The sequence below is a fragment of the Pyrgilauda ruficollis genome, unplaced genomic scaffold, assembly GCF_017590135.1.
Source record: "Pyrgilauda ruficollis isolate IOZ18807 unplaced genomic scaffold, ASM1759013v1 scaffold9, whole genome shotgun sequence".
In the NCBI taxonomy this organism is placed as follows: Eukaryota; Metazoa; Chordata; class Aves; order Passeriformes; family Passeridae; genus Pyrgilauda; species Pyrgilauda ruficollis.
Genome location: NW_024531043.1, coordinates 11,314,493 through 11,338,583, shown reverse-complemented (window position 1 = coordinate 11,338,583; position 24,091 = coordinate 11,314,493). Strand labels below are relative to the sequence as shown.

The 24,091-nt window shown below is 53.5% G+C and overlaps 2 protein-coding genes across 19 annotated transcripts in view; one reads left to right on the top strand and one right to left on the bottom strand.

The window, feature by feature from the left end:
* Positions 1 to 16,568, top strand: part of PITPNM2 (phosphatidylinositol transfer protein membrane associated 2) — a 125,295-nt gene extending 108,727 nt beyond the window's left edge. For 7 of the 12 annotated variants that reach the window (XM_041488420.1, XM_041488421.1, XM_041488415.1 and 4 more), the window contains 10 exons: positions 1,797 to 1,961; positions 3,715 to 3,918; positions 5,645 to 5,793; positions 8,414 to 8,530; positions 9,168 to 9,284; positions 9,593 to 9,741; positions 10,382 to 10,531; positions 10,609 to 10,792; positions 12,009 to 12,137; positions 12,400 to 16,568. In XM_041488420.1, the coding sequence (XP_041344354.1) occupies positions 1,797 to 1,961; positions 3,715 to 3,918; positions 5,645 to 5,793; positions 8,414 to 8,530; positions 9,168 to 9,284; positions 9,593 to 9,741; positions 10,382 to 10,531; positions 10,609 to 10,792; positions 12,009 to 12,137; positions 12,400 to 12,732 (1,697 nt within the window). In that variant the 3' untranslated portion in view covers positions 12,733 to 16,568. Of the gene's footprint in view, positions 1 to 1,796; positions 1,962 to 3,714; positions 3,919 to 5,644; positions 5,794 to 8,413; positions 8,531 to 9,167; positions 9,285 to 9,592; positions 9,742 to 10,381; positions 10,532 to 10,608; positions 10,793 to 12,008; positions 12,138 to 12,399 lie in introns of those variants that run through there. The other 5 variants (XM_041488423.1, XM_041488422.1, XM_041488424.1 and 2 more) reach the window with 4 other exon arrangements.
* ARL6IP4 (ADP ribosylation factor like GTPase 6 interacting protein 4) lies at positions 15,754 to 23,431 on the bottom strand. 7 transcript variants are annotated; one of them, XR_005956915.1, is made up of 8 exons: positions 22,398 to 23,431; positions 20,149 to 20,346; positions 19,483 to 19,821; positions 18,970 to 19,087; positions 17,760 to 17,829; positions 17,390 to 17,573; positions 16,976 to 17,089; positions 16,629 to 16,860 (listed from the first exon to the last, which is right to left on the bottom strand). XR_005956915.1 is itself a non-coding variant. In XM_041488426.1 (6 exons), the coding sequence occupies exons 2-6, from the start codon at positions 20,336 to 20,338 to the stop codon at positions 17,517 to 17,519; spliced, it is 774 nt and encodes a 257-aa protein (XP_041344360.1). In that variant the 5' UTR covers positions 20,339 to 20,346; positions 22,398 to 23,431; the 3' UTR covers positions 16,629 to 17,516. The 7 variants fall into 7 exon arrangements, 1 of the variants encoding a protein (XP_041344360.1); XR_005956917.1 differs by lacking the exons at positions 16,629 to 16,860; positions 16,976 to 17,089 and adding an exon at positions 15,754 to 16,515; XR_005956912.1 differs by having other exon boundaries at positions 16,976 to 17,573.
* Positions 23,432 to 24,091: the final 660 nt, after the last annotated feature.

Below are 24,091 nucleotides of genomic sequence, written 5' to 3'. Positions count from 1 at the left end.
GAGTTGTTCCAGGTCTCCCAGCAAAGGGAATGAGACCCTTCACCCTTGAGACCTTTGTGGGGTTCAGTACAGCTCCTGTTTTCCACTTGGATTGCCTCTTCTTGCTCATGCTGGTGTTTTGTGCAGTCAGAAAACAGCACTGGACCGGCTGGGTTGTGGATCCTGGTCACAGCCTTGACAGCCAGCAGCTCAAGGCAAGGTGGAAAGAGGGGGAAAGTGCTGAGAAAGTGATGCTGCTGAGGGCCTTTCAGGCACAACGTGGGCTGTGTGTGCAGCTCATCATCAGGTCAGGCTCCCGCTAAGGCTCAGATCTCACAGTCCACAAAGCTTTTACACAGAGCAGCTTGTGGCCTGATTTTCCCTGCAGAGAACAGAACTCTTTTACTGACACTTAGCCACACATTTTCTGCTTCATACGTTCCCTCTCCCTCGGCTGCAGCAGGATTTGTGTGGGCACAGACGCTGCTGCTGCAAACTCAGGGATTGGAGGGAGAAAATCAGTAGCCCCAAGCAAAAAAAGATTGATATTAAAATAAACCAATTGCTAAAACAACACCCCATGTCAGCCGTGTGCCAGGATTAAATCCCAGGATTAAATCCAGGGATAACTAAACAGGCTGGAATAGGTGGAGGGTGTTGATGTGTGGGAGTAATGTGCTCACATTCCTTGTGATATCTCCTGCCTGATACCTGGGAATAAATTCAGGTGCTGCTCCTCAAGTGCAGCAGAGATGGGCAACCTTAAACCCATAATGAATTGCTTTGCTTTTGCATGTTAGTGCCACACTGGTGCTGCCTGCTGTGGGCACCTGGTGTTGGCATTACCAACCTCTGCCCTGCAGGATTAAGATATCCCACTTAATTGGACCTCATAGCACCCTCAGAGGGGTGGGTGCTCTCAGCACTGTTCAGAGACAAAACTGAAATGCAGAGATTTTAACGTGGCTTTCAGCACCTCTCGTTTTGCCACTCCTGAGTGTTTGAGGTCCTTTTCCCTCTCATCTGTATGTAAGGTCCATGTGAGCATGATTTTAAACCCTCCTTTCTGTATTTATGTACTGAGGGGTTCGGCCTAACTTGGTAAACCTCAGGTTGGGATTTAAAAATCCAGACCTGTGTGTTGTACCAAAAAAGCTCTGTTTTCTTAGAGCCTGAGTGCTCCTTGATCTGCTGACTCTGATGGGAGATACAAGTGCTCAGCACCAGACTCCCTTCAGTTGCCCTTTCTCCAGATTTATGAGTGTTGGCTGTGTCCTTCAGCAGTAAAATACAAGTCCAAATTTAGTCCCTGCCAGGCATGAAGATGTTTTCTTGATTTTTGCTTTTTAATAATGCTTCTATCTTGGAGAGATTCATTTAAATTTAAATATCTCAAGAAAACAAATACCTCTTTGCAAGGTTGTTTTCTGTTGTTTTTCTTACCTTGGTTATCTTGTCTCGATGTGAATGTATAAAATAGTGTATATTCACATCTGTATGTATGACACATGCTTGTTATTGCCGCTTGAACAAGTCTGCCTGGGTTTTTCTTTGGATCTGGTTTTTGAGCTACTTACTTTGCTTCTCTCAATCAAAGGCTGCTCCTCCAGCCACATGTCTTTGCCTGCTGTGCTATTTGCTTTCTTTTCTAACCAGAGCTCCAATGAAATGTGGGGTGTTTCTGTTTCATTCCAATCAGCTCTGAAAGGTTTTTGCACCTACCAGCTTTGTTTGCCTCCTTCCTTCCCCCCGAGTTCATCTTGCCCAGCCTCTGTCTGTTGGTCTAATATTTTGATTTCCCTGTTTCAACTTTGTAGCAGATGTTGTTCAGTCTCATGGTGCCGTCTTCATGGAAAACGCGTCCCTGTCCACCCCCATTTCAGCCCCTCAGTTCAGGGGCTTCCGGAGAGCCAGTGAGATCAGCATTGCCAGCCAGGTCTCAGGAATGGCAGACAGTTACACTGCTTCCAACATAGCCAACAGTAAGTGTTGCACCCCTCCGAGGCTCTGCTCTGCTCCGGGCTGAGCAGCTTCTGTCCGTCCGTCTGTCCGGGGGGTGCTTCCCATTCATGACCAAAAGCTTGGAATTATTCTGGTTCTGCCACACTCAGTGCCCTGTGTTAGCACATCCCCTGCAAGAGCAGGGGATGTGTTTGATGACCACGGCTGTGTTACGCACGTTGGACCTTGCTGGTGATGAATTGTTAAAGAAAAGATAATAACTGTGGCTCTGAGCACCGTTTGGCTGCTGTGTGCGGCGAGGGTTAATCCAGAGGGATGTGTCTGTGCTGCCATGGTAAGTCGTGCAGAACTGCTTGGGATCAGCACTTGAGACCAGATGGGTAATGCAGGATGTGGCTTGATGCAGATCCCTCAAATGTGGCCCACAAAAGCCGGGATGAGTAAGCCCCTCTGTAACGCTGAAAGGCAAGGACAGGTTGGTTCAGAACAGAACATTTATTAATTTGCATTAAAGATTCAGCTCTTCTGCAGCCTGCAGGGCAGCTCCCAGTCACTTATGACCCGTTTCCCAGAGCTGAATGAGGAGTAGAAGGGATTTTTTATTTATTGTTTTTCCCCAAGACCTGTATAACTTCCTAACTAATACAGTGGAGAAGAACAGACTTTGTTAAGTGGAGAAGAACAGACTTTGTTAATGGCTCAGCCCCTTCTTTGTTTCAGCTCAGGTATGAGATGAACACTGTGTCCTCATGGACCTCTGGTAACTCAGACCAAAAAAAAGGCTGAAAACTCAAAAAAAACCCCAAAAAAACCCAACAAAACAAAACCTAAAAACCATGCATATGAGGAAATTTTCAGCCCAAACTCTATTCCCAGAAGGTCTCAAAAATTTAGAGATACATTCGTGGCACGAGCTCTGAATTACTCACTCCATCATTAATTGCTAAGATTAATAATGCTCCCGGAGGCAGGTATGAGTTGTTGAAGGTCTGTGGGCGCTGCTCAGGGGCTGCTGTAACCTCCTGCCCTGTTTGAGGCAACACTCAGCAGCAGAACTAAAATACCTTCTCTGACAAACAGGGCATTCTTGCTCAAAGTGTGTCCAAGAGCCGACACCGCACTCCCCACGTGCATCCTTTTACTTGTCCTGACATCCTGCCAAGCACTGCTAAATAGGAATCTGCTTGGGAAGCAGCTCCTGGGGGAGAAGGTGTTTGTTTTGTGCTGCTTTCCCACCCACAGGGAGCTGCTGGGCTGGCACACAGTGGTGGTTCTTGGGGAGGTGTTTGTGCCAGGGTGATGCCCCGAGGCCGGCGTGTCCCACGGAGAGATCTTTGTCCCAAGCTGCAGCAGGGTTGGGTCACACAAGACTCACCTCTGCTTTCCCCATGCTCTCCCCCCTTGTACAGCTTCTGCTTTGTGTAATTTATTCCTCCACACAGCCATCAAAGCCTGTTCCTGAGATCAGGGAGGAAGAGTCTTCCTTTGACTCCGAGTTTCCCCTGAGCTGCGGCTCTGCCTTTGCTACTCTTGCTCTCAGCCTCGTTGGTGTGCTGGTAACGTGGAGCTGTGGCACTGAGGGCTGGATGTGATCCGTGCTTATCCCCAGGGAGAGCTGGAGGAAGGTTGGAGAGGCACTGCAAAACCACAGCTCCCTCCCAGGAGCCTCCCTAGGGGTGCAGCTCCCCTGGTACCGTGAGTTTGTGAAGAATGAAATTGGTGTGTGCCATAATAATAAGTGATTTCTGCTTTTTTTTTTATTTTTCCTTTTAGAAACCAAACACCACTTTTATCATTGTAGGGGGTTTAGCCTTCTGTCCCAACTTGCCCTCCCTCACAAATCCCCTACCCAAACCTCATTCAGGAGGAGTAGGCAGCATAAACATGAAATCCCTGCCAAGGGAAGGAAGCTCAAAGGGCCACGGAGCCGGGCTGCAGGCTGTGCTCTTCGGATACCAGACCTGGACATCAAGACAGGTATTCTGGAGAGATCCACTCCTGTCAGCCTCCTCTCTCATTCGGTAGTCACAGAACTTCACAACAAATCTCTGCGCTTCACTGAGGCACTTGCAGTTTCTGATTGCATCTTAACAAGTATTTCTGTCACTTTGTCCTGAAGATCCATCATAACACCGCTAACAACTTGGCAGGAGCAGGAATTCTTCTGGGCAGAGCTGAGGGGACAACGCTTCTGCCTCCACCGCTGTCTTTTGAGCATGGAAGAGTCAATCCTGTCTGCTTCCTGTAAAGAATCTGAAATTACCCAAGCTGGGGACTTGCATGAGCAATGGAAGTTGGGACATGACCAGGAGCTGTCAGTTTGGAAGGCAGGGAATCAGAAGTGGCTGCGAGGAGGTGCCTGTGAGCTCTGGAAAAGCCACGTTGATCTGTCAAACCTTGCTCCTCCTTCCCATGGCTCTTCAGAAAAGGGGAGACTATCAGGGTGAGGGTGGCCTGGTGCCTGGCACAGCCAGGGCTGGGCCATGGGGATGTGCTGAATCTACATCCCTCTGCATTTGCTGTGGTGGGAGCTCTGTGCAGGTCTCTGGAAGGAGCTGGTGGATCCATCTTTTCAGTTCGGCATCTCTGCTCATCACCAGCCAGATTTCCCTTTGCAGAGGGGTGTGTTGGATTGTACCTTAAACCTGGCAGCTTTCCTGGAAGTCCTTAAAAAGGGAACATTGTCACAGAGACAAACCAAGCTTGGAGGAAGCCCTTGTCAAAGCCCCAGCTTGCATCCTGCATGCAAACACAAACAAAATTCTTCTGCTGCTCTCTTGATCTCTGTCTTTTCTTTCCTTGGCTGCTTTTCTGGGCTGGAGTGCACAGGCTTTGAGGACTCCTTGCTGCTGGGAAAGCAGCCCATGGCTTTGGGGTTTGAGGCTTTGGACTGAGACATGCTCATTTCCAGGGCTTGGGGCAGGACGTGTGTGTGGGCAGAGCTCAGGGCAGGTGAGGTGTGGGGGTGTCCCGGGGTGAAGGGTGCCTGTCAGACACCTGCCTGCGAGTTGTTGGCTCCCAAGAGAGAAACTTGTCTGTTTTGTTTGTATCCCTGCCCCCCACTAAATCCCAGTGTATTTTTCAGTCCCCCATGCAACGAAGTCCCAATACTGCCAGGTACTTGTCTTGTTGTCCACCACAGAGGCTGTGCCCCTGGGAAGGCTGGGCTGCACATCTCTGTTGCCTGTACCATGGTAGCCCAGGAGGTCAATAAGGATTTGTTGGGGACTGCCAGTCCCGTCACCACGTGCCGTATTCCCTGCCTTGTGGTGCCTTTTAGCATCCTGTGGATTCCCAGTATTCAGTCCTCTTTAGTGTGGCCAATACCTGGATGCAATTCCCTGGTGAAAGCTAAAGGAGTTGGAAGCAGGGCCGGAGACGGGCAGAGAACACCCACCCTTCCTTCCTCCCACAGCTCCAGGGAGATGCACAGGAGCCTTGAGCCCCTTCCCTGGGGTCTGGACTAACAGCCAATTACCCTGCCCTCCAGTGCCTTCCTCTTTGCCTAAACAGGGGAGAGCTCACTGCTGGTGCTGTGTTCCTCCCTTGGTGTGAGCAAACACCGAGCCCGGGGCCACTTGTTCCCCCCGAGCAGCGGGACCAGCCAGGGAGCAGCCTCCTGGCAAACCTGGAGCGAGGAGCCAGAGCCCTGAAATCCCTTCTGTGAACCCCCTTTGTCTGAAGGAGTGTTTTGTTTCTGTAGTTGCTGCCAAGTGGTGGGGAACCAAGCGGATCGACTACGCCCTGTACTGCCCCGACGCCCTCACGGCTTTCCCGACCGTGGCTCTGCCTCACCTCTTCCATGCCAGCTACTGGGAGTCCACAGACGTTGTGTCCTTCCTGCTCAGACAGGTACAGTCATCCCCTCTCCCTCATCTCCCTTGGGCTGAAAAATGCTTAGGGCTCTTTGTTTTTAACAGTGTGCCTTACATAAGACTTGTGGATGCATAGAGGTGAAAAAATACCCTTTGCCCCTGCAGATCCATTTTCTTCTCTTTTTTTTTTTTTCCTCACCTGGGGTGTTGGTGGAGCTGCACACATATAAACTTCATGGATATGCTGTCACACCTGCTTGGTTTGGGGCTGTTTGGTTTTTGGGCTCTTACCATCAGAACAGGTTTCAGTTGGGCTCACTGGAGATCCATGGAGAGAGCCCAGGGCAGTTTCCTATCACATCCATAGTGGCAAAGGTCAGTGGCACTTGTTTCTTGAAGTGATCTGTGTGCCAGGTCACATCTCAAGTCTGAAACTGAAACTTCTCAAAGGACAAATAAAACCTGCACCAGATACAATAAAACCAAAGGGGAAGTTTTATATGAATTCAACATGAATTGATAGGCAGAATGCAGTTCTCCATTTTGCCTTTCTAAGTTATTGTTGTCTCCTCTAGGAACTCATTGGGATTTAGTTCTCATTCCTGCAGCACAAAGCAGTTCTAGGGCCACAAGAATGGGGATAGCTGGTGTCTGGAGTCTGACACCTCAGATTTTATCAACCTATATTTGGTCTAAAACATGTTTTTTCCCTAAAATAAACATTTTCCCTTCAGTTCCTTGGGGATGAGGGGGAGTTATTTGCCTTAAAAAATATGAACTTCCCAGGGAATGACACTTGGAGCATGGAGCTGGAAAAAAACAAAACTCAAAGCAACTCTGGTTTGTGTTGCCCACTTCGGTGCCGGGTTTGCTTTGCGTTAGCTCAGCTGTTAAATCCTCCTGCTCTCCTCCAGCCTCCTCTGCTGCAGCTCTCAGTTATTTATGATTCTGTTGGCAAACTTTCTTTCAGTGTTATCTTCCAAATAGTGTGAGAACCATAAACAGCAGCGGTGGCAGCTGAGCAGTGCTGATAATCCAGTGAGACCCTTCTCTTCCCAGGCTGTGTCCAGGCTCTGCCTGCACACTCCTGGCTGGATGGTCCCACATCCAGCCCAGCCTAACAGGGCAGGAAAGAAGAGAGAGCTCTCATTGTGCATGAGGGGGAACAGTCATGACAGTCTCATACGCAAAATCTTCCACTTAGGAAACAGCCAGTTACTCAGATTTCAGCCCAAACCTGGGTCTGTAGCACTGTGTGGTGTTTCAAATCTTGTGGCTTGAGTACCTGCAGGTACCTCTCCATCCATTCTAAACCTGCTGGTGGCTGCCTGGGTAGTCTGGCATCTCCTTGCCCAGTGCCTGTCTCTGTTCACTCCTCTTTGCCTTGAGACCAGGGTTTTTCTCATCTTTTGTCTTCTCGCTGTCCTTCGCCAGCACCACACAACTGCTTCCCCTAATAAGGACTTGTTTCTAATGGCCTTTGAAAGTCATCTCTGGACAAAATGTAAAAAGAAGCTGTTGAATAGTTTTAGTCTCCAAAGATTCAATCTTGTTAAAACAAGCCCAGATAGGATTCAAAATACATTCCTGATTTAAATAATTTTCAGTAAAATTTGTTATTTTGTTTACATTGGATTTCCATGAGCTCCTGCCCCAGCAAGCTCATCCTCCCTGGGGTCCTTTTTCCATTTCCCTGGATGAAAACCAGCTTCAGCTCTGCAAAGAGAGCTGGCTCGTGTCAGCCAAGCTCAGCTGGAGAGCCGCTGACCTTACAGAACATGTTCAGGACCTTGTAAAAGAGCCCACATTTTAGGAGGCTTCTTAATTTTTTGGTCTCTAAGGACTACTGGCAGTTTTGGAGTTCTATGTGCAGGGTCACCTCCCAATCCTGAAGAGTCTTTGAGCTGTCCCCCAGCCTTTGGGTGTTATTCTTCCATTCTAGAAGTTAAGAGCAACCTAGGTAGGAGTTAACCCTCGTCTCTCCATGTTCCTGCCTCCCATCCCCATCCGTGCCCTGGTGACAGGCAGGAATTGCCCCACAGAACTGGCTGGTTGGCAGTGACGTCCCACCAGCACAAAGTCCTGGAGTTCTGTCAGCCAGGATGGACAGACAGCCTGGGCTCTGCCTCACATGCAGCCAAGCCAGACCCCTGTGTGCCTCCACAGGGGTCAGATCAGTGAGAGGAGCAAAAGCCATGGGACAAGAGTTGGGAATTTCAGTAGGAATTAGAAATGAGCTGAAGGAACAGCATCTGTCGGCATGCAGCCAGTCAGAGCAGCTGGTGCTGGATCTCCATGGAATGGGGAAGGCTCCTGTTCCCTTGCAGACCGTGGGAAGGGACTAATGAATCCCTGGAGGAAGGGCAGGTATCTCAGTGCAGAGCTCATCCCGCTGTGTTTGAGTCAGTTTTGTACCTTCTGACAATCCAAAAAGCCTGCATCCCAGCCAGGATGAAATCAGCACTGGCCACAGGCTTTGCCAGTGCAGAAAAGGCCACTTGTCCTGTCAAACCTGCAAGCTGACAAGCCAAAGGCCCAGCAGCAAACTTGGGGGCCTCTCTCCAGGCACTGCCCTTCCTCACTGCAGGCTCAGGAGATGCAGAACAGCCAGGCAGGAGGAGAGGGCTGATGCCTTGGGGGGATCTGTCCTCCTGCAGGTGATGAGACACGAGAACTCGAGTGTTCTGGAGCTGGATGGAAAGGAGGTGTCTGTCTTCACCCCCTCCAAGCCCCGTGAGAAGTGGCTCCGCAAGAGGACGAATGTGAAGCTCCGGGTAAGGGGGATTTTGGGGTTGCACAAGCTGCTCTGAGGGTGTGGCACAGACAGAGGGTTGTGTTGCATTGCTGGTATGTTTTAATGGTTATATCCTACCTGGGTGCCTGTAAAAGATGTGTGTCAGCAAGGTCTCCTCTTAGCCTCGAGTCTGTTAAACACAGGAAGCGTTGGCTGTGGGTCAGGGAACGAGTCAGAATGGAACATCTTTCGAAGTCCAATAATACCAGTTCTCAGCTTAGTAAATGCCCTTTGCTCCCAGTAAAGTTTCCAGTTTCTGAGAGGGCAATTCTGTGCTAGAACTGAAACAGTGTCAGCAGATTTCTCTGGCAGCTGTGTGTATTTCCTCTTAACTCCAAAGTGATAGAGTTAATAGAGAGTATCAGAATTGCACATACAACCTGCCATGGAAATTGGCTCTTCAGCACTCCAGTCCACCCATCAGTTAGGGCACAGAGCCTCACCTCTGCCACAGGTCAAATTCTTTCCCAGAGCTGAGGGTGGAGTGGAGGGGGGGAATGGCACAGAGAAACCCATGCTCCACTTTGTCCAGTTATATTGGCATTTCCCTGTGAGGTTATCCATTGCTGCAAACTGTTTAATTTTTTTTCCTTCTCCTCCCCTCTTGCCTCGTGCAGAACGTCACAGCCAACCACAGGATCAACGACACCATTGCTAACGAGGATGGGCCCCAGACCTTAACTGGGAGGTTCATGTATGGTCCATTAGACATGGTCACCCTCACAGGAGAGAAGGTATTGTGTGCTGGGGGGTTGTCACCATGTGGTGACAATTGTGGGACAGAGGTAGCGCTGGTCAGTGTTCCCTTGGTCCCTGCTGGGGTTTGCTGCCCTTGTGTCCTGGCCAGGTTCTCCTGCTCAGACTTGTGGGTGCCTCCCAGCAGGAGCAGCATTTGTCATCTCTGATGTTTGGGTGCTGCCCAGCTCAGATCCGTGAAGTGCAGAGGGTGGGAGCAGCCCCAACCCGCTGCCACCCAGAGGGGCTCGGGTGGGATGTCCCTGTGCTTGTCCTGCTGGGGGTGACGCAGCCTCACTGTCCCCAGGTGGACATCCACATCATGACCCAGCCACCATCAGGGGAGTGGGTGTACTTTGACACAGAGATCAGCAACAGCAGTGGCAGGATTTCCTACGTGATCCCCGAGGAGCGGCGCCTGGGCATCGGCGTCTACCCCGTCAAGATGGTGGTCAGGTGAGGGGCCTGGGGCTTGCAGGAGGAACCAAGAGGAATTGGATGGCTCTAGAGCATGGTCCCTCCTGTTGCTGGGTGGGTTCAGAGCCTGGTTTGCCAGCAACAGAGGCAAAGCCATTTGTACTCTGCAGCTGTAAGGGGAAAATGAACATTTTATTCTGGCTCCTGCATCACCACCAGCACGGGAATTGAGCTCCTGCTGCAGGAGCAGGTCTTCTGCACCACAGGGCCTCATGGGCATCTGCAAAACTGCACGACTGAGCATATTTTAAAGACCATAAACTTGTCCTTGAGGGACAGGACTTCGTGATGATTCACAGCCCAGGGGCTCCAGCTCAGCTCCACTGCTGGTGTTGGGCTTTGAGAGGGGGAGGAGGGGAGCATCTTCTTGGTGGTCAGCCCAGCAATGTTTTTCTGGGGGTAACTTTTGAGTCTCTGCTGCTAAGGAGTGCTAGTCCACCCCCACTTGAACACAGAGACCCTCACACAGTGCCTGTTCCTGCTCTAACCGAGAGTGGCATCACTGTTGGAGCCTTTGGGTTAGATGTGGGAGCTGCTTTGGGCTCGTGGTGCTCCGCAGGTCCTGGTGATGCCTTCTGGATACTTTGATGCCTCTAAACACCTGCATCCCTTCCCTCAGGGGTGACCACACGTTTGCTGACAGCTACATCACGGTGCTGCCCAAGGGGACGGAGTTTGTGGTGTTCAGCATCGACGGCTCCTTCGCAGCCAGCGTCTCCATCATGGGCAGCGACCCCAAAGTCCGCGCCGGGGCCGTGGACGTTGTAAGGTCAGGGCAGGGCCTGGGCCAGTTGATCTGACACCGGCCGTGCTCTGCAATCCATTGACTCGTGGCTTTCCTTCCAGGCACTGGCAAGACCTCGGCTACCTCATTATCTATGTCACGGGCCGCCCTGACATGCAGAAGCAGAGGGTGGTGGCGTGGTTAGCACAGCACAACTTCCCCCACGGGATCGTGTCCTTCTGCGACGGGCTGGTCCACGACCCGCTGCGGCACAAGGCCAACTTCCTGAAATCCCTCATCACCGACGTAAGCCTGCCCCTGCTGAAATAGGATCGTGGCACAGGTTTAGATTGCTCCTCGTCCAGCCACCACTGTCAGCACCAGTCTCTTGGCAGCAATGTGACCTGCAGTGGAAGATTAATCTGTTCATTTTGTTTTCATTCCTTTATTGCTCTACAAAAGTGTCTGTGCTGTTAAATTGTGTTGCCTCTGCTCTGCGCTGCTCCGTTTCATCACTGCTCCTCAAACCCCTAATGGAACAGAGGCAGCAGAGCCTCCCTTCCCCCCACACATGCACTTTTTTCACCTGCTTGGTGGCTTTTTGGCTGCCTGTGGTGGAGGTAGCAGGACTGAGAGGGGATGGAGCTGCTACAGAAATAGCTTTACTGGGAGACTCCACAGAGATCTTCCAGGCTTTTGACCCTTGAGAGGTCCTGATTGCTCAGCCCAGAGCCTTAGGGAAGCTCGAGATAGAACAAATTTTTTTGTGTCTGCCAGGTAAAGGAGCTGCCAGTGTCCCAAGCACTTGCTCTGCCTTGATTAGCAGGAAAAGCCTGTCCTTAACTTTCTTAGTTTCCTTTTTGGTCTGAGTGTCAGTGGAGGGAGCAGCTGGCCCTCAGTTGCTCTGTTGTCCTCCACAAGTTTGGGACCAGGGTCAGAAATTCTTTTTCCATCTCCCTGACCTGTGGTTCTGGGCTCAAAGCTGGCCAGTGTGTGGTGGCACCAATGCCCACACTTCCCCTGCCAGCCCCTGCTCCAGCCCACTACAGAAGGGGTTGTCCAGGAGCTGCTCTCTGCTTGGAGTAGAGGCAGAGGTATCCCTGAAAGCAGCAGGTTTTGCTGCCTGTCCCTTCTCCCTCTGCCCAGCAGGTAACAGCAGCTTGGCTGTGGAAGGGAACATTCCTGGCTAATGATTCCTGCACAGGTTTGCAGCTCCTCTCCCCCAGTGACAGCAGGGAAGTGTGCAGCATCCTTGCCCCCTGCAGACCTCAAGGGAAGGCCGTGGATCAGCAAGTGGAGATCTGCTCTTGTATCGCTGTCGCTCCTCTTGTCACGGCCTGTAAACATCCCCAGCTCTGTTAATTAGCACTTCCCTGGGTGGTTCATTATCCAGCTGGGAACTTGCATTAGTTCCAGTGACCTGAGATTCCCACAAATGCTATTGGAAAAGCCAAAGCCCAGCCTGCTGAGCAGCGTGGGGTGCCTGTGTGTTGTGACCCTGTGCTGCTTTCTGTCCCCCCAGCTGCACATGAGGATCCACGCAGCGTACGGATCCACCAAGGACATCTCCGTGTACAGCTCCATCAGCCTCCCGCCCACGCACATCTACATCGTTGGCCGACCCACCAAGAAGCTGCAGAGCCAGTGTCAGGTAGGAGCCAACTTGCCTGAGCCCTGGAGGTGCTGCCAAGAGCCTCCCGTGGGAGGGAGGTGGGAATTTGGTCATCACAAGTCTGCTGACTGAGCTAGCATTGGCCAGCAGGGAACTGTCCCAGGGAGAAGGGCCACATAATGGGTCTGAGCGGTTCCACGGCCGGTCACCCCAGAGAACTCGGCAGAGTGACCCTCTCTGGCTGCCAGTGGCTCTCAGGGAAACGTGTCCCACCCCTCTAACGCCTGCCCTCACCCCGCAGTTCATCACGGAGGGCTACGCAGCCCACCTGGCCCAGCTGGAGTACAACCACCGCGCGCGCCCCGCCAAGAACACCACGCGCATGGCGCTGCGCAAGGGCAGCTTCGGGCTGCCCAGCCAGGCCGAGTTCCTGCGCAAGAGGAACCACCTGCTGCGCACCATCTCCTCCCAGCCCTCGGCCAGCGGCCACCGGCCCGAGCGCACCCAGAGCCAGTCGGACAGCGACAAGGACAGGGACAGGGAGCGCAGCCAGAGGAGCATGAGCATCGCCACGGGCTGCTGGGGCCGGAGCGCCGCGTCCCGCCTGGAGTCTGGCCTCTTGGGGCAGAAGTAGCCAGGCCAGAGCCAGGATTGTCAGCTGCAGCCACCGGAGCAGAAAACAAAAGGAAAGAGGGACGAGGCCAGTGTTTCGGGCTGGAAGGGTAAATATGGTGCTACTCTAATAACACGGTGTTCTGGGGAGAGACGGGGCGTTTCCCACACAGAACGTGCAGGCCTTGCAGCGGGGGCGTCAGGTTTGTGCAGCGTGAGCCCGAGGAACAGCTGGAAACCGGGGGGAAGTCTCCGGATCAGGATGGCGCTCTCTCCTGCCTCCTTCTCTCGTGCGGGGTCAGTGACTGTAAATAGGTGCCTCCTCGCCTTGTTAGCCATCCACACGGTGACCGAGTGCTGTCCTCAGAGCCACAGCAACAGGGCACGAGGCTGGGGGAGCTTCTTCTGGGCTGTCCCGGGAGTCAGGTGGGGGCTCTGGGGTTGGGTAACGCCGCTCCCCCGGCCCCAGCGAGGGATTTGTCGTGGGCTGTGCCAGGCAGAGCGACCGAGAGCTTTTCCTGGACAGGGAGCTCCACGTGCAGCCACTTTCTCGAGGAGCTGGTGCAGTGCAAAGCTGAAGCTGCATCGAGGCCGTTGGCAGAGGCAGAATGTCGGCAGATTCGTGCCCAAGACAGCGGGGTCATTATTGTTATTACTGTTATTTTTTAAACAGATCTTTTAGAAGCCGATGGAATTTAATGTGTTGACCTATTAAAAGAGGAATACAAGCTATTTTGTTTGAGCTGTTACAAACCTCAGACACTTAATTGCTGTTAAAGTCTCCAAATAGTCTCGCTATGTATTATTTCCAGCAAGTAACCACCATATATTTGGAAGCAGCTGAAGGCACTCAGCAGCTGGATTGCATTGCAGTTCTTCTCATCCAAATGCAGGGTCTGACTCTCTCAACGTCCACCTCTTGAGACCTTTTTTCTTCCCAGGTTCTCTCCAAGTTCAGTAGCAGCTTTCATGGGAACTAGACTCGCTTCTTTTACCTATAGTTACTGAACTGTAAAACCTCATTGTTTTTTGCACTGATGATTTTTAGAATGGAAACCTGTTACCATCTCATGTAGCTACACCAGTGTTTGTAGTGCATGACAATGAAATATTGCTAAGCCAGGGTGTGTGTGGATATCTATACATATATACACACACACATATATATATGTATATACTTAAAAAAAAAAAAAACCACAAAAACAATCTGTGCAGAAGTTTTTCCAGCAGTAAGGAGACTGTAAGGAAGTGTGCCAACAATGTCAGGCAACCTTAAGAAAAGGCCATATCTTAATTTTTCTGGTGTGTTTCTCAGTGGATGTGCCTGAGGCACTGGGTTTGTGCTGCTGGAGCGAGCCGGCGGGCGCGTGGCAGAGGGCTGGCACCCAGACAGGGACAGAGAACAGTGCCTGGAGCCAGGGCTTGCCAGAAAGCCCCTCAGTGCTGTCCCTCCCGGGGCCAGCCAAGGTTCCCTCCTGGCACACACCTCCCGGGGCGGAGGGGCATCCACACAGGGGTTCCACGGTGCCCATTCACAGACTCCAGTTGGCCTCTTCACGTGGAGATTTTCTAGTCCTACCGAGCTCCCTGACTGTGTGTAACCCCGCTTTCCCCACCACACTCTCCTGTCTTTATATCACTTTCTACTTACGAGGATCTTATTTATAACAGAGAATTTTTTAGACTGGCTGCTTCATTTTCTTACCAGTTTCAATAAGAACGGTGCAGGACGGCCGCACTGAGATACACAGCACTGTGAACGCTGCTCTGCTCACTGCCTCTGGGCCACGGCAGACAAATCCAACTCATCCAACTCATGTGCTCGTGGTGTGGAGGGTCCAGGCCGAGGCAGAGCAGGGACAGTGCGGAGCTGCCGCCGGCATCAGAGCCCCTGGAGCGCTCAGACCCGACTGCAAAACGTTTAACCACTTCTCTTTGGTAATTATCCAAGAACAGAATGTACCTGATGACTTTTTGTTACCAGAAACTGACTTCCCTTTCTGCTGACTCAGCTTGGCTCTCTCTGAATGTACATCCAGAGCTTTTACTGGGTTTGAAAACATTGAGAATTTGTCCCAGCTTTTTGCTAACCGAATGTTCTATCAAACAGATGCCATCTAAGTAGGAAGCCAAGCCACAATCCATCCTGTGAAGTCACCAAACCACATCACTAAATAATTTCCGCAAATTTGGATATGGCCTTTGCAAAATTCACCTTTCCTCCAAGTCCAGAACCAAGGCATGACCTGTACATTTTCCAGTTGACGAGATGTTCACATTTTCTTATGTGTAGATAGTGTAAAACAGAGGCGAATGTAAATGTTCAACATAAAAAGTGGATATATAAAATTGAAAGTTATTTATTTATGTAGAGGAAAAAAAAATGTCTGGAGGGACTGGAACCTTCAGGGTTTATTAATATTTTAAAAATGTAGCTTTTTGTTTCAGGCATTATGTACAAAGCAATTATTTTATGGACCAAGTTTAATGTAACTGTCAATGAATGCAGAAGTGCAATATGATACTCACCCTCTCCATCACTTCATGTTTGAAACAGCTCCTAACAGTTAGCCTGACAATCACAGCACCTCCGTCCTCATCCTTTGTTGAGCTTCTTGAACCTTGCCCGGGTCCTTCCCCTGGCCCCCCATCCGTTGCCATTGTATGGATCCAACACGGAGAAGCAATTGTAGAGCAGGACCTTTATTGCTGCAATAATACCCTGGGAGGTGGGTGTAGTTACCAGGAAATAATGCCACTAAGTTTCTCTTCACCAACTCAGTCCATCCCCGTCTCCATCGCTCAATCCTCAGCCGCCCCCATCTGGCACTCATCCCTCTGAAGCAGAGATCAACACTCACAGAACAATAGCAATAGTTTCACTCTGTGTTTATAACCTGTTTGTCCCGAGCTGTTTTGGAGAGCAGTGCATGTGACCCGATGCCTTTCCACGTGTATGGAAGAGGATCCGTTTGGATGAATGTATATTCCATCCTTACTGAAGGGGCACTGTCAGGGTAAAGACCTAATTTATCCTTGTTACGAGTAACTTGTTTGCTTTGAAAGGAGAGAATGGGAAGTTTCTTGTCCTCCTCCCTCGGCCGTTGTCTGGGCAGCCCTCGGTGACAGCCCACGTCCTGTTCTGCACATCAGCACAACACAGCCTCGGGCTTTGGGGTTGCTTTTCTGTTTCCATGGGAATCAAACTCTGCTGCAGAGCTCAGATTTTTTACGAAAAGCAGCTTTTTATATTACTGCACCCTTAGGCCGGACTTTCTACCTGACGCTGGTCCCTTTAAAGTCTTTTAAAAAACCAGTGAGAGGAGCCCGTGCATTCCCTCCGAGTCGTTTTCCTGGGTTTGCTCAGATCACTCAGTCAGATGAGGCAAAATCCTAATACCAAAAACAGTTTACAGTGTCGGGGGCACGAGCCCAGAGCAGAAATCAGCCAAAGGGTCACCACCACCCTCCCAGCAGCCGCCGTGCTTGCTGTAGCAGCCCCTTCTTCAGGTATCGCCACTGTTTGCTGCATTTCCTATTAGTTCTAGAAGCCTTACGGTCCCCTCCCTCTGCCTGTTGATACCCTCGACTGTCAATTTTATATTCCAACAATGTTAGTTATATTTTATTTATAAAAAATTGCTCTAGGGGTACCAGCTGTGCGTGGGGAAGCAGCGGGGGATGCCCGAGGGCGCCGGGAACGCCCCGCGTGTGCCGTGCCGATGACTCGCGTGTGTGTGGCAAACCTTCTGTACAACTTCCTTCTCCTCCTTGCTGTTAGTGCATCGTTCCAATGCCTGGTGTGCTTTGTGTACAGTACCATTGTGAGTTACACAGATTAAAGAAACGGGAAGGCTCTTCTCTGTCTGCTTTTTTGGGGGGGTGGGGGAATACTTCAGGAACAGACAAGTCATCAGATGTGAGCAGGTGCCAGTTTAATGGGGTTACAGCCATGAACAGAATGAGGAAACCCTCTGTGGAGATCAGTCCTGCAGGACTCATTTGTCCTTTAACCCATTTGTCCTTTTGGTTTTTTTTTACAGTTTGCAGATTTATGGACTTCCCAGCAAGGGAAAAGGCTGCTGTGTTTGCTTCAGAGCAGCCCTGGGCCTTGAGAAGCCCGGAGCCACAGTGCTGCCCAGGGCCTGTGCTGTGGGGAAGGGACACGAGTTGCATGCAGGAGCAGAGAGCAAGGCAAAGCCACCCCTGCACAAAGCACACCTGCACAGATGCCAGTGCAGTGTGCCAGGTCAGTGCTCCCCTACCTGAGGAGGTGAAGCTGCAGGAAGGCTGGGAGAAACTCAGGGGTGCAGAGGAGCTGCAGGCTGAGCAGAGCCACAGCCACTCCTCTCTGAGCAGGCTCAGTGAGTGCAAAGGGCCTGTGAGCAGGGAAAGGGCCATGGGCAGCCCCTGAGGGGAAGAAGTGGCAGCCAGCTGTGTGTTGTGGCCTTGGTACACACCCTGTCCTGCCCCCAAAGCCCAGAGCACCCTGAGGTGCTCAGCACCCTCGAGCCTGTCCCCTGGGTGCTGCTGAGCTCCTCCAGCATCCAGAGGAGCATCAGGGCAACTGGCTCAGGTACATTACAGCCACACTGGCCTGAGCTGGGACAGGGAGGGGAGAAGCTGTTTACTGGGAGATGAGCCACTAAAGTCGCTCTCCTTCCCGGTCAGTAACTTACAGAGCAGCTGGAAAGGGCCCCTGGGGAACATCTTGACACGGTGCTGTCTGCGAGGTCCTGAGGCAGAGGCTCCCCTCGGGCTGGCAGGGGCAGCAGGAGGGGCTCCTGGGCTGCCTGGTGCCTGCCCTCACTGCAGCATTCCCGTCCTCACCTGGAAGGCCAGCCCGTCCCCACGCGTGGCTTGCTGCAGGGGACACACAGCACTCACAGCAGGCCCTGCTCTGGGCTGCAGCACCACCCCGGGGGCCCTGGCAGTGCTGCAGGGCTCAGCTTGGCCCCAGGGTGGAAACACAACCCCTCTGGCTGCAGCAGCTCCCTGGCTGTGCCCAGCCACCCCGTGCAGCTCATGCTGGTGGCCAATTCCCACTACCTTGTTAATCTCCTTGTGTCTCTCCTTGCTGACGATTTCTTCCAGGACTTCCCCGTCCCCTTTAATGAGCCTGCAAGACAAGCACAGGCCCAGGAGCCATGAGGGTACTGGCCAGTTCCTGCAGCTGCAAAGGTGCTGACCCCCACCCCGAGGGCTCCTGCTGTGCCCCAGCTCCCCCAGACCCAGGAGCAGGTGCTGGGCTGATGCTCCTCCAGGCAAGGCCAGCGCTGACCCACCCCTGACATTGTATTTTGTGACTCTGTTTTTGTGTCAAGCTTAAACAGCAGAGCAGGCTTTGCAATTGCTCCCGTGGGATTAATGTCACCACACTGCAGCAAGGCAGGAGTTCTCCCCTGAGAACTGAGGACCAGCTGGCTCTGCCCCAGGCTGTGGGCACTGCCTGCTGTGTGCAGTCAGTCACACTGGCACAGCAAAACTCCTGGTGAAAGCATCCCCTGTCACCCTACAATCCACAGTGCCTCAACCTATGCAAAACCTCTTATTTTTCTCACAGAATTCAGGTGTGGTCCTGGCTGCCCCAGGAATCTGCAAAGCCATTCAGGAACAGGAGCCAGTTTGGGCCTGAAATGCAGCCAGGATGGGGAATATCTTGCTGAGCAAATTCCAAGCAGTGTTGGAGGCGGCTCACACCTCCAGACATGAACAGAAATTTAATTGTCTTCATTACGTGCCTTACAGGGAACCGACCTTTGTTCCACACCTCCCTGAGCCCTGCAGGCTGCCTTCTATTTTAAGACTGGACTTGTCATACCCAATTCTCTTCAGCATGACGTTTTCTGCTTGCTGAGAAAATGCAGTTTATTAAAAACTGGGTCATTTCTATTTGGCAGCTAAATGAACTTGGGTTTGATCACTGCCTGTAACCCACAGGGCACATGCTCCTCACTCCCACCTGGGTGCTTGCTTCCAGGGCCCAGGGCTTTGGAGCTGAAAGGTAAGTGGATGCAGCAATGGGATACTGGGACAGCCCAGAGTCCCTTGTGTGGAGCCCCAGCACAATTCAATGATTTGGTGTCATTGTGTCCCTTTCTGGGTAAGTCACACCAGGCCTGATGAGGGGGGACCTGTGAGGGGTTGGCTCAAGCCTTTGGTGGTGCTGCAGTGCCATGGACAGGCATCCTGCAGGCCCCCAGCCCGCTCAGCACGGATGGGAATGGAGAAGCCATCTCCCTCTTGCCCAGGGTCGTACCTGGTTCTCCCTGTTTCGGGATCCACCACTCTCCTTATGACGCTCTGCCTCGCGTCCCACTCCTCCTTTGTCATTGGCTTCATGGCCTGGATCCGGGATTTCTGTTCATCTGTCAGAACTGGAGTGCAGTGCTCAGTCAGAGCTGTGCTCCAGGAGAGGGGCACAGCACCAGGGTTCAGCCCACAGACAACACTCCACGCCCCATTCCTGGCAGTGCTCGGGGTGTGGTGACAAACCTTGCAAAGAAAGGGACACTTCACATCCCAAAGCCAGGACCAGCTTTGCCAGGATTTACTGCTGACTGTGTCCTTCCTTTGGCCTCTTTGTTCCCCACTCACATCTATAAACCACATCCCAACACTTCACAAAGCAATCTCTGAGTGTGGCTCAAAGCCATACAGAGGAGGGAGGAGAGCTTGGGGCTCCTCCCTGTTCCCAGCCCTGCTTCCCCCAGACACCCCAGATGGAAAGGGACCAGCAGAGGCTCCAGCAGGAGGGAAAGAGCCTCGTTACCTGGCCCAGAGTCCACCACTGACTCCTTCTGCCACTGCTCCAGCGAGGGCCCGGGCACCTCTTCTCCCTTGGCTTTCTCCTCCTTAGCCCTCTCCTTTGCCTTCTTCTTTGATTTCTTCTTTATTTTTTTCTTCTTCTTCTTCCTCTTCTTTTTGTCTTTTTGTTTCACTCGCTTTTTTTTGCTGTCTTGACTCTTCTTCACTTTGGAGTCGCTGTCACTGGAGTCATCAGAAGAGGAGCTGGAGGAAGAGGAAGATGAGGAAGAGCTGGTGGACGAAGACGTCCCAGAAGAGGTACTAGCCTTCCTCTTCTTTTTGTCCTTTCCTTCCTTTTTCTTTTCTGCAATACACAAGAAGAGGGTGAGTGGAGCAGCCAGGCCCTGCAGCAGCAGAGATGTTGGGTTTTATCCCCCTCCCAGCCTGGTTTCTTTCCTGCCTGGAATTCCCCTCTGTGCCCACGTTCAACCCAGGATTCTCTGTGGTACCAGGGCAGCTCATGGAGGGGCTGAGAGCTCTGCACTTGTCAGAACGAGACCAAAATGAGCACAAAGTGCAGGACAAAGTGACAGACACCAACTAAAACAGGGACCCTCTCCTTCCCCTGAGCCCCCTGTGTGCCCCTGCCCCAGGGACGTGGTGACACCAAAGGCTCAGGGGCCTTCCCCACCTTCCCTGGCTGCTGCCAAGCTCGAGGTGTGTCCGTGAGAGCCAGAGATCCTCTTCCTCAGTGGAGAGCTGCTGCCCTGCTGCGAGTCCTTGCTGCTCTTCCTCCTCTTCTTCTCCTTCCTCTCCTGCCTGCTCCGAGAGTCGCTTTTGCTCCTGCTCCGCGACCGCTTCCGAGAGCGGCTGCGGGCCATGGCAGCTCCTGGGGAAAGGAAGGGGTCACACCAGAGCCACGGGGGCACCAGCCCTGCCCAGCAGCCCCAAAATCCTTCAGTCTGAGCCAACAGCCCTGGCAGACCTGCTCCTGGTAAACTCCCTCCCTGCTCACACAGCTCTGCCCATCTCCCATCGCAGCCGTGGCCTCGGGGAATTTCACCAACCCCCAAGAGGGAGCCTGGGCAGGGAGCTGGCACAGGGACAGCCTCAGCTGCCCACACAAGTGTCCCCAGACAGGCTTTCCACCAGGAAAACCTTCCAGCAGGTTTTCCCTGCTCTCCTGCTGTTTGTCCCTGGAGGATTGGGCTGACCCCGCTGGGGCAGGCACGGAGGGGCAGCAGCAGGGCTGTGTCTGCAGCAGGGCTGTGCCCGGGGCCACCCCATGGTCACCCCACGGTCACTCCACGGTCACTCCACGGTCACTCCATGGTCACCCCAAGGTCACCCCACGGCCACCCCATGGTCACTCCATGGTCACTCCATGGTCACCCCAAGGTCACCCCACGGCCACCCCAAGGCCACTCCATGGCCACCCCAAGGCCACCCCACGGCCACCCCAAGGTCACTCCATGGTCACCCCAAGGCCACCCCACAGCCATCCCAAGGTCACTCCATGGTCACCCCATGGCCACTCCATGGTCACCCCAAGGTCACCCCATGGCCACTCCAAGGTCACCCCAAGGCCACCCCACGGTCACCCCATGGCCACCCCATGGCACCATCCTCCATGAGGAGAAGCTGCAGCACAGGTGGCCACAGGCAGGGGTGATGGAACAGTCAGCAGCACAGAACGTCCTCCCCGCGTCCATCACCCCGTTACTTAAAATGCTGCGAGCAGGCACAAGCCAAGGGGGAGAATGAATTTTTAATATTCCAATTTACTCTTAGAAAACAGATGATGCATTGAGCTGCTACCCCTGTCCATCAGCCCCAGGCCAGTGTGATCCATGCTCTCATTAATTTAGAAAACAAACTGGCACCGTGGGCAGAGCAGGAGCTGGGAAACGCTTTCTCACAGCCACCTTCCAACCACCACATTTAATGAATTGTTTGTTTACCACCTCAGCATTCCCAGGCAGCAATTTGGATTTGCTCCCAAGCGAATCAGACCTTTGATTGATTTCCACAGGGAAATTTTAACCAGAAAAAAATCCAGAACCAATGACAATCAATTACAGGCATGCAGGGAAGGATGAGAGGATGAGAGTCCTCCATGGACACACACCCAGCAGCTGCCCCTTGCACCAGGGCCTTGCTGGGGCAGCGTTTGGGACTCAGATCTTTTCATTCTGGCTGTGGCAGCAGGAAAAACCCAAGTTATCCATCCACAGCAGGGGGAAAAACCCACTGTTATCCATGCACAGCAGCAGGATCAAACCCACTGTTATCCATGCACAGCAGCAGGATCAAACCCACTGTTATCCATGCACAGCAGCAGGAGCAGTGGCGCTGGGGCTGGGCTCAGACAGCAGCATCCCCGTGACGAACCCCAAATCCGCCCCAGCAGCATCCCGGGCTGGCTGAGCCCCAGGCCGGGTTCGCCTCCGCCCTGACCCCGGGCTGGGCCCGCAGCGGCTCCTCCCGCCCCGCCCAGGCCGGGCCCCGGCGCTGCTCTGCCCTGGGCGCCTGCAGGGGCCGGCCCTGCCCTCGCCCCCGGCACGGGGAGCCTGCGGCACGCAAGGTGCGCTGGCCCTTTAAGAGCTCAGCACCGGTGCGCTGGCCCTTTAAGAACCCGTGTAAGGTGCGCTGGCCCTTTAAGAACCCGTGCAAGGTGTGCTGGCCCTTTAAGAGCTCAGCACGGGTGCGCTGGCCCTTTAAGAACCCGTGCAAGGTGCGCTGGCCCTTTAAGAGCTCAGCGGGCGCGTTCTGCGCGCGCGGCTCCAGGCGCGGCCCCTTTAAGTGCGCAGCTCTTTATCAGCCCCCCCGGCCCCGGAGCCGCCGCAGCGCTCGGGCCTGTGCCCCCCCCCGGGCCCCCTTCTCCGGTGTCCTCAGCGGCCCCGCCGCAGGTAAGAGGAGCGGGAGGGAGCGGGGACTCACCGGGCCGGGTCCCGCCGCCCCGAGCGGGGCTCCCGCCGCCGGGGCCGCGCTGGCCGCCTCCCGCCTCCGTCCGCCACGCGCGGGGCCGGGCGGCAGCCGGGCCGCGCTCTTTGGTTCCGGGGGCCGCCTAGCCCGGGCAGCAGCTCAGTTTTTGGGGTGAATTCGAGCAGATTGGGAGCGCTCACGCTCGCCAGTGAAGGGGGTAAAGGCTTCGAGACTGCGTTTCTTGGCAGCGACTCCTCGCTCAGACACAACCGCCGGCTTCCTTCCCTCGGTGTAATTTTGATGAGCTTTGGTAATGAGCAGCTCATCGGCGCCCTGTGTAAAGGCAGCCCCAGCCAAAATCCAGCAGCCCCAGCCAAAATCCAGCAGCCCCAGCCAAAATCCAGCAGCCCCAGCCAAAATCCAGCGGGGCCGCAGGGAGAGCTTCAGTGAACACCTTTTGTGCGAGCTGCTCACGTTCAGCCCTCCACAATTACCGAGTCTAATTACTGCACTGAACGCCTCAATGGAAAAGCCCCTGATAAATTCAGCAGCATTATCGAATAATCGGGTTAATTTTCCACGGAGAAATCAGACGGTATTTGGCTTCTTTAGTTTGTTTAGCAGATGGAAGAGTCATGTGCTTTCAGCCAGCTGGAAGGAAGGAGGGGAAAGCGCTCGACCCTTCCAATCCTTCAGCTCCTGGGGGATCTTGGTGCCAAATTAAGCAGCCCCAGGCCTCGTCTGCTGCACCCAGGCTGGCAGAGTTATTTGATATTTTCACTGGCTCATGTAACTAAAGCAGAGGGAGTTAAATGTACATCTCGTCCTCCTCTGGGGAGTTCTGCTGTGCTGCAGGTGGCTCCCAGAGCTCTGGCTCTGCTTCATAAGGTTCACAAAACCTTTGAAAGGGAAGTTTGTGCTCCCAGGAAGCCTGGGGAGATCTCCCAGCCACCCTGGGGGATCAGTGTTGCTCCTGAGCAGATCCTTCCTGGCCACTCAGCCACACAAAGCTTCCCCTCTCCTGGCAGAGGACAGGAGGCCCTAAGAACAGCAGAAAATGGTTTATTGTCCCATTGTGGGTTTTCCTGAGCCTGGGTGAGACAAACATCCAGTGATGGTAATTCCCAGCAGCTCGCTGTGAATCACCTGCATCTCATCCTGAGCAGATCCTTCCTGACCACTCAGCCACACAAAGCTCTTCCCCTCCCCTGGCAGAGGACAGGAGGCCCTAAGAACAGCAGAAAATGGTTTATTGTCCCATTCTGCCCCGTTTCCAGGGGCACCTGGGGTGCTGCTGCTGGCAGAGAGGCCAAGGAGCTTTGGCTGCTTTCCTGGTGCACTGGGAAATATTGAGAGAGCTCCTGCAGGGAATCAGAGCTGGGCTTTCTGTGCCTCACAGTCCTCCAGCCCCAGCCTGAGCCCTCGGGAGCTGAGTTCCAGCTGGAATCCTGGCAGGGCTGGCTTTGCACCCCTCCCAAGGCCAGAGCAGCTCCCTGCAGGACTCACCCCGCAGCGCAGAGGTCAGAAAGGAGCTTGGGGCAGCTCGGTGTGGGGAATCCCCGCTGCTACCCCAGGGCACAGACATCCACGGTGCGCGGCAGCTCCTCCCCCGGCGGCGGCTCCGTGAAGCCGTCCCCGAAGCCCTCGGCCTCCACCAGCTCGGGTTTCCTGCGGCACATGGGGCACAGGCGGTTGCGGATGGCCGATGA

Bases quoted from the DNA above. Each gene is read 5' to 3' on its own strand.
- ARL6IP4 (XM_041488426.1), bottom strand. From the start codon at position 20,338: ATGGCCCGCAGCCGCTCTCGGAAGCGGTCGCGGAGCAGGAGCAAAAGC. The intron at 19,088-19,482 runs GTAACGAGGCTC...ACTGCACTCCAG, and splicing joins AGTGGTGGACTCTGGGCCAG to TTCTGACAGATGAACAGAAA. The intron at 17,574-17,759 runs GTAGTGGGAATT...TGTCCCCTGCAG, and splicing joins GACACAAGGAGATTAACAAG to CAAGCCACGCGTGGGGACGG.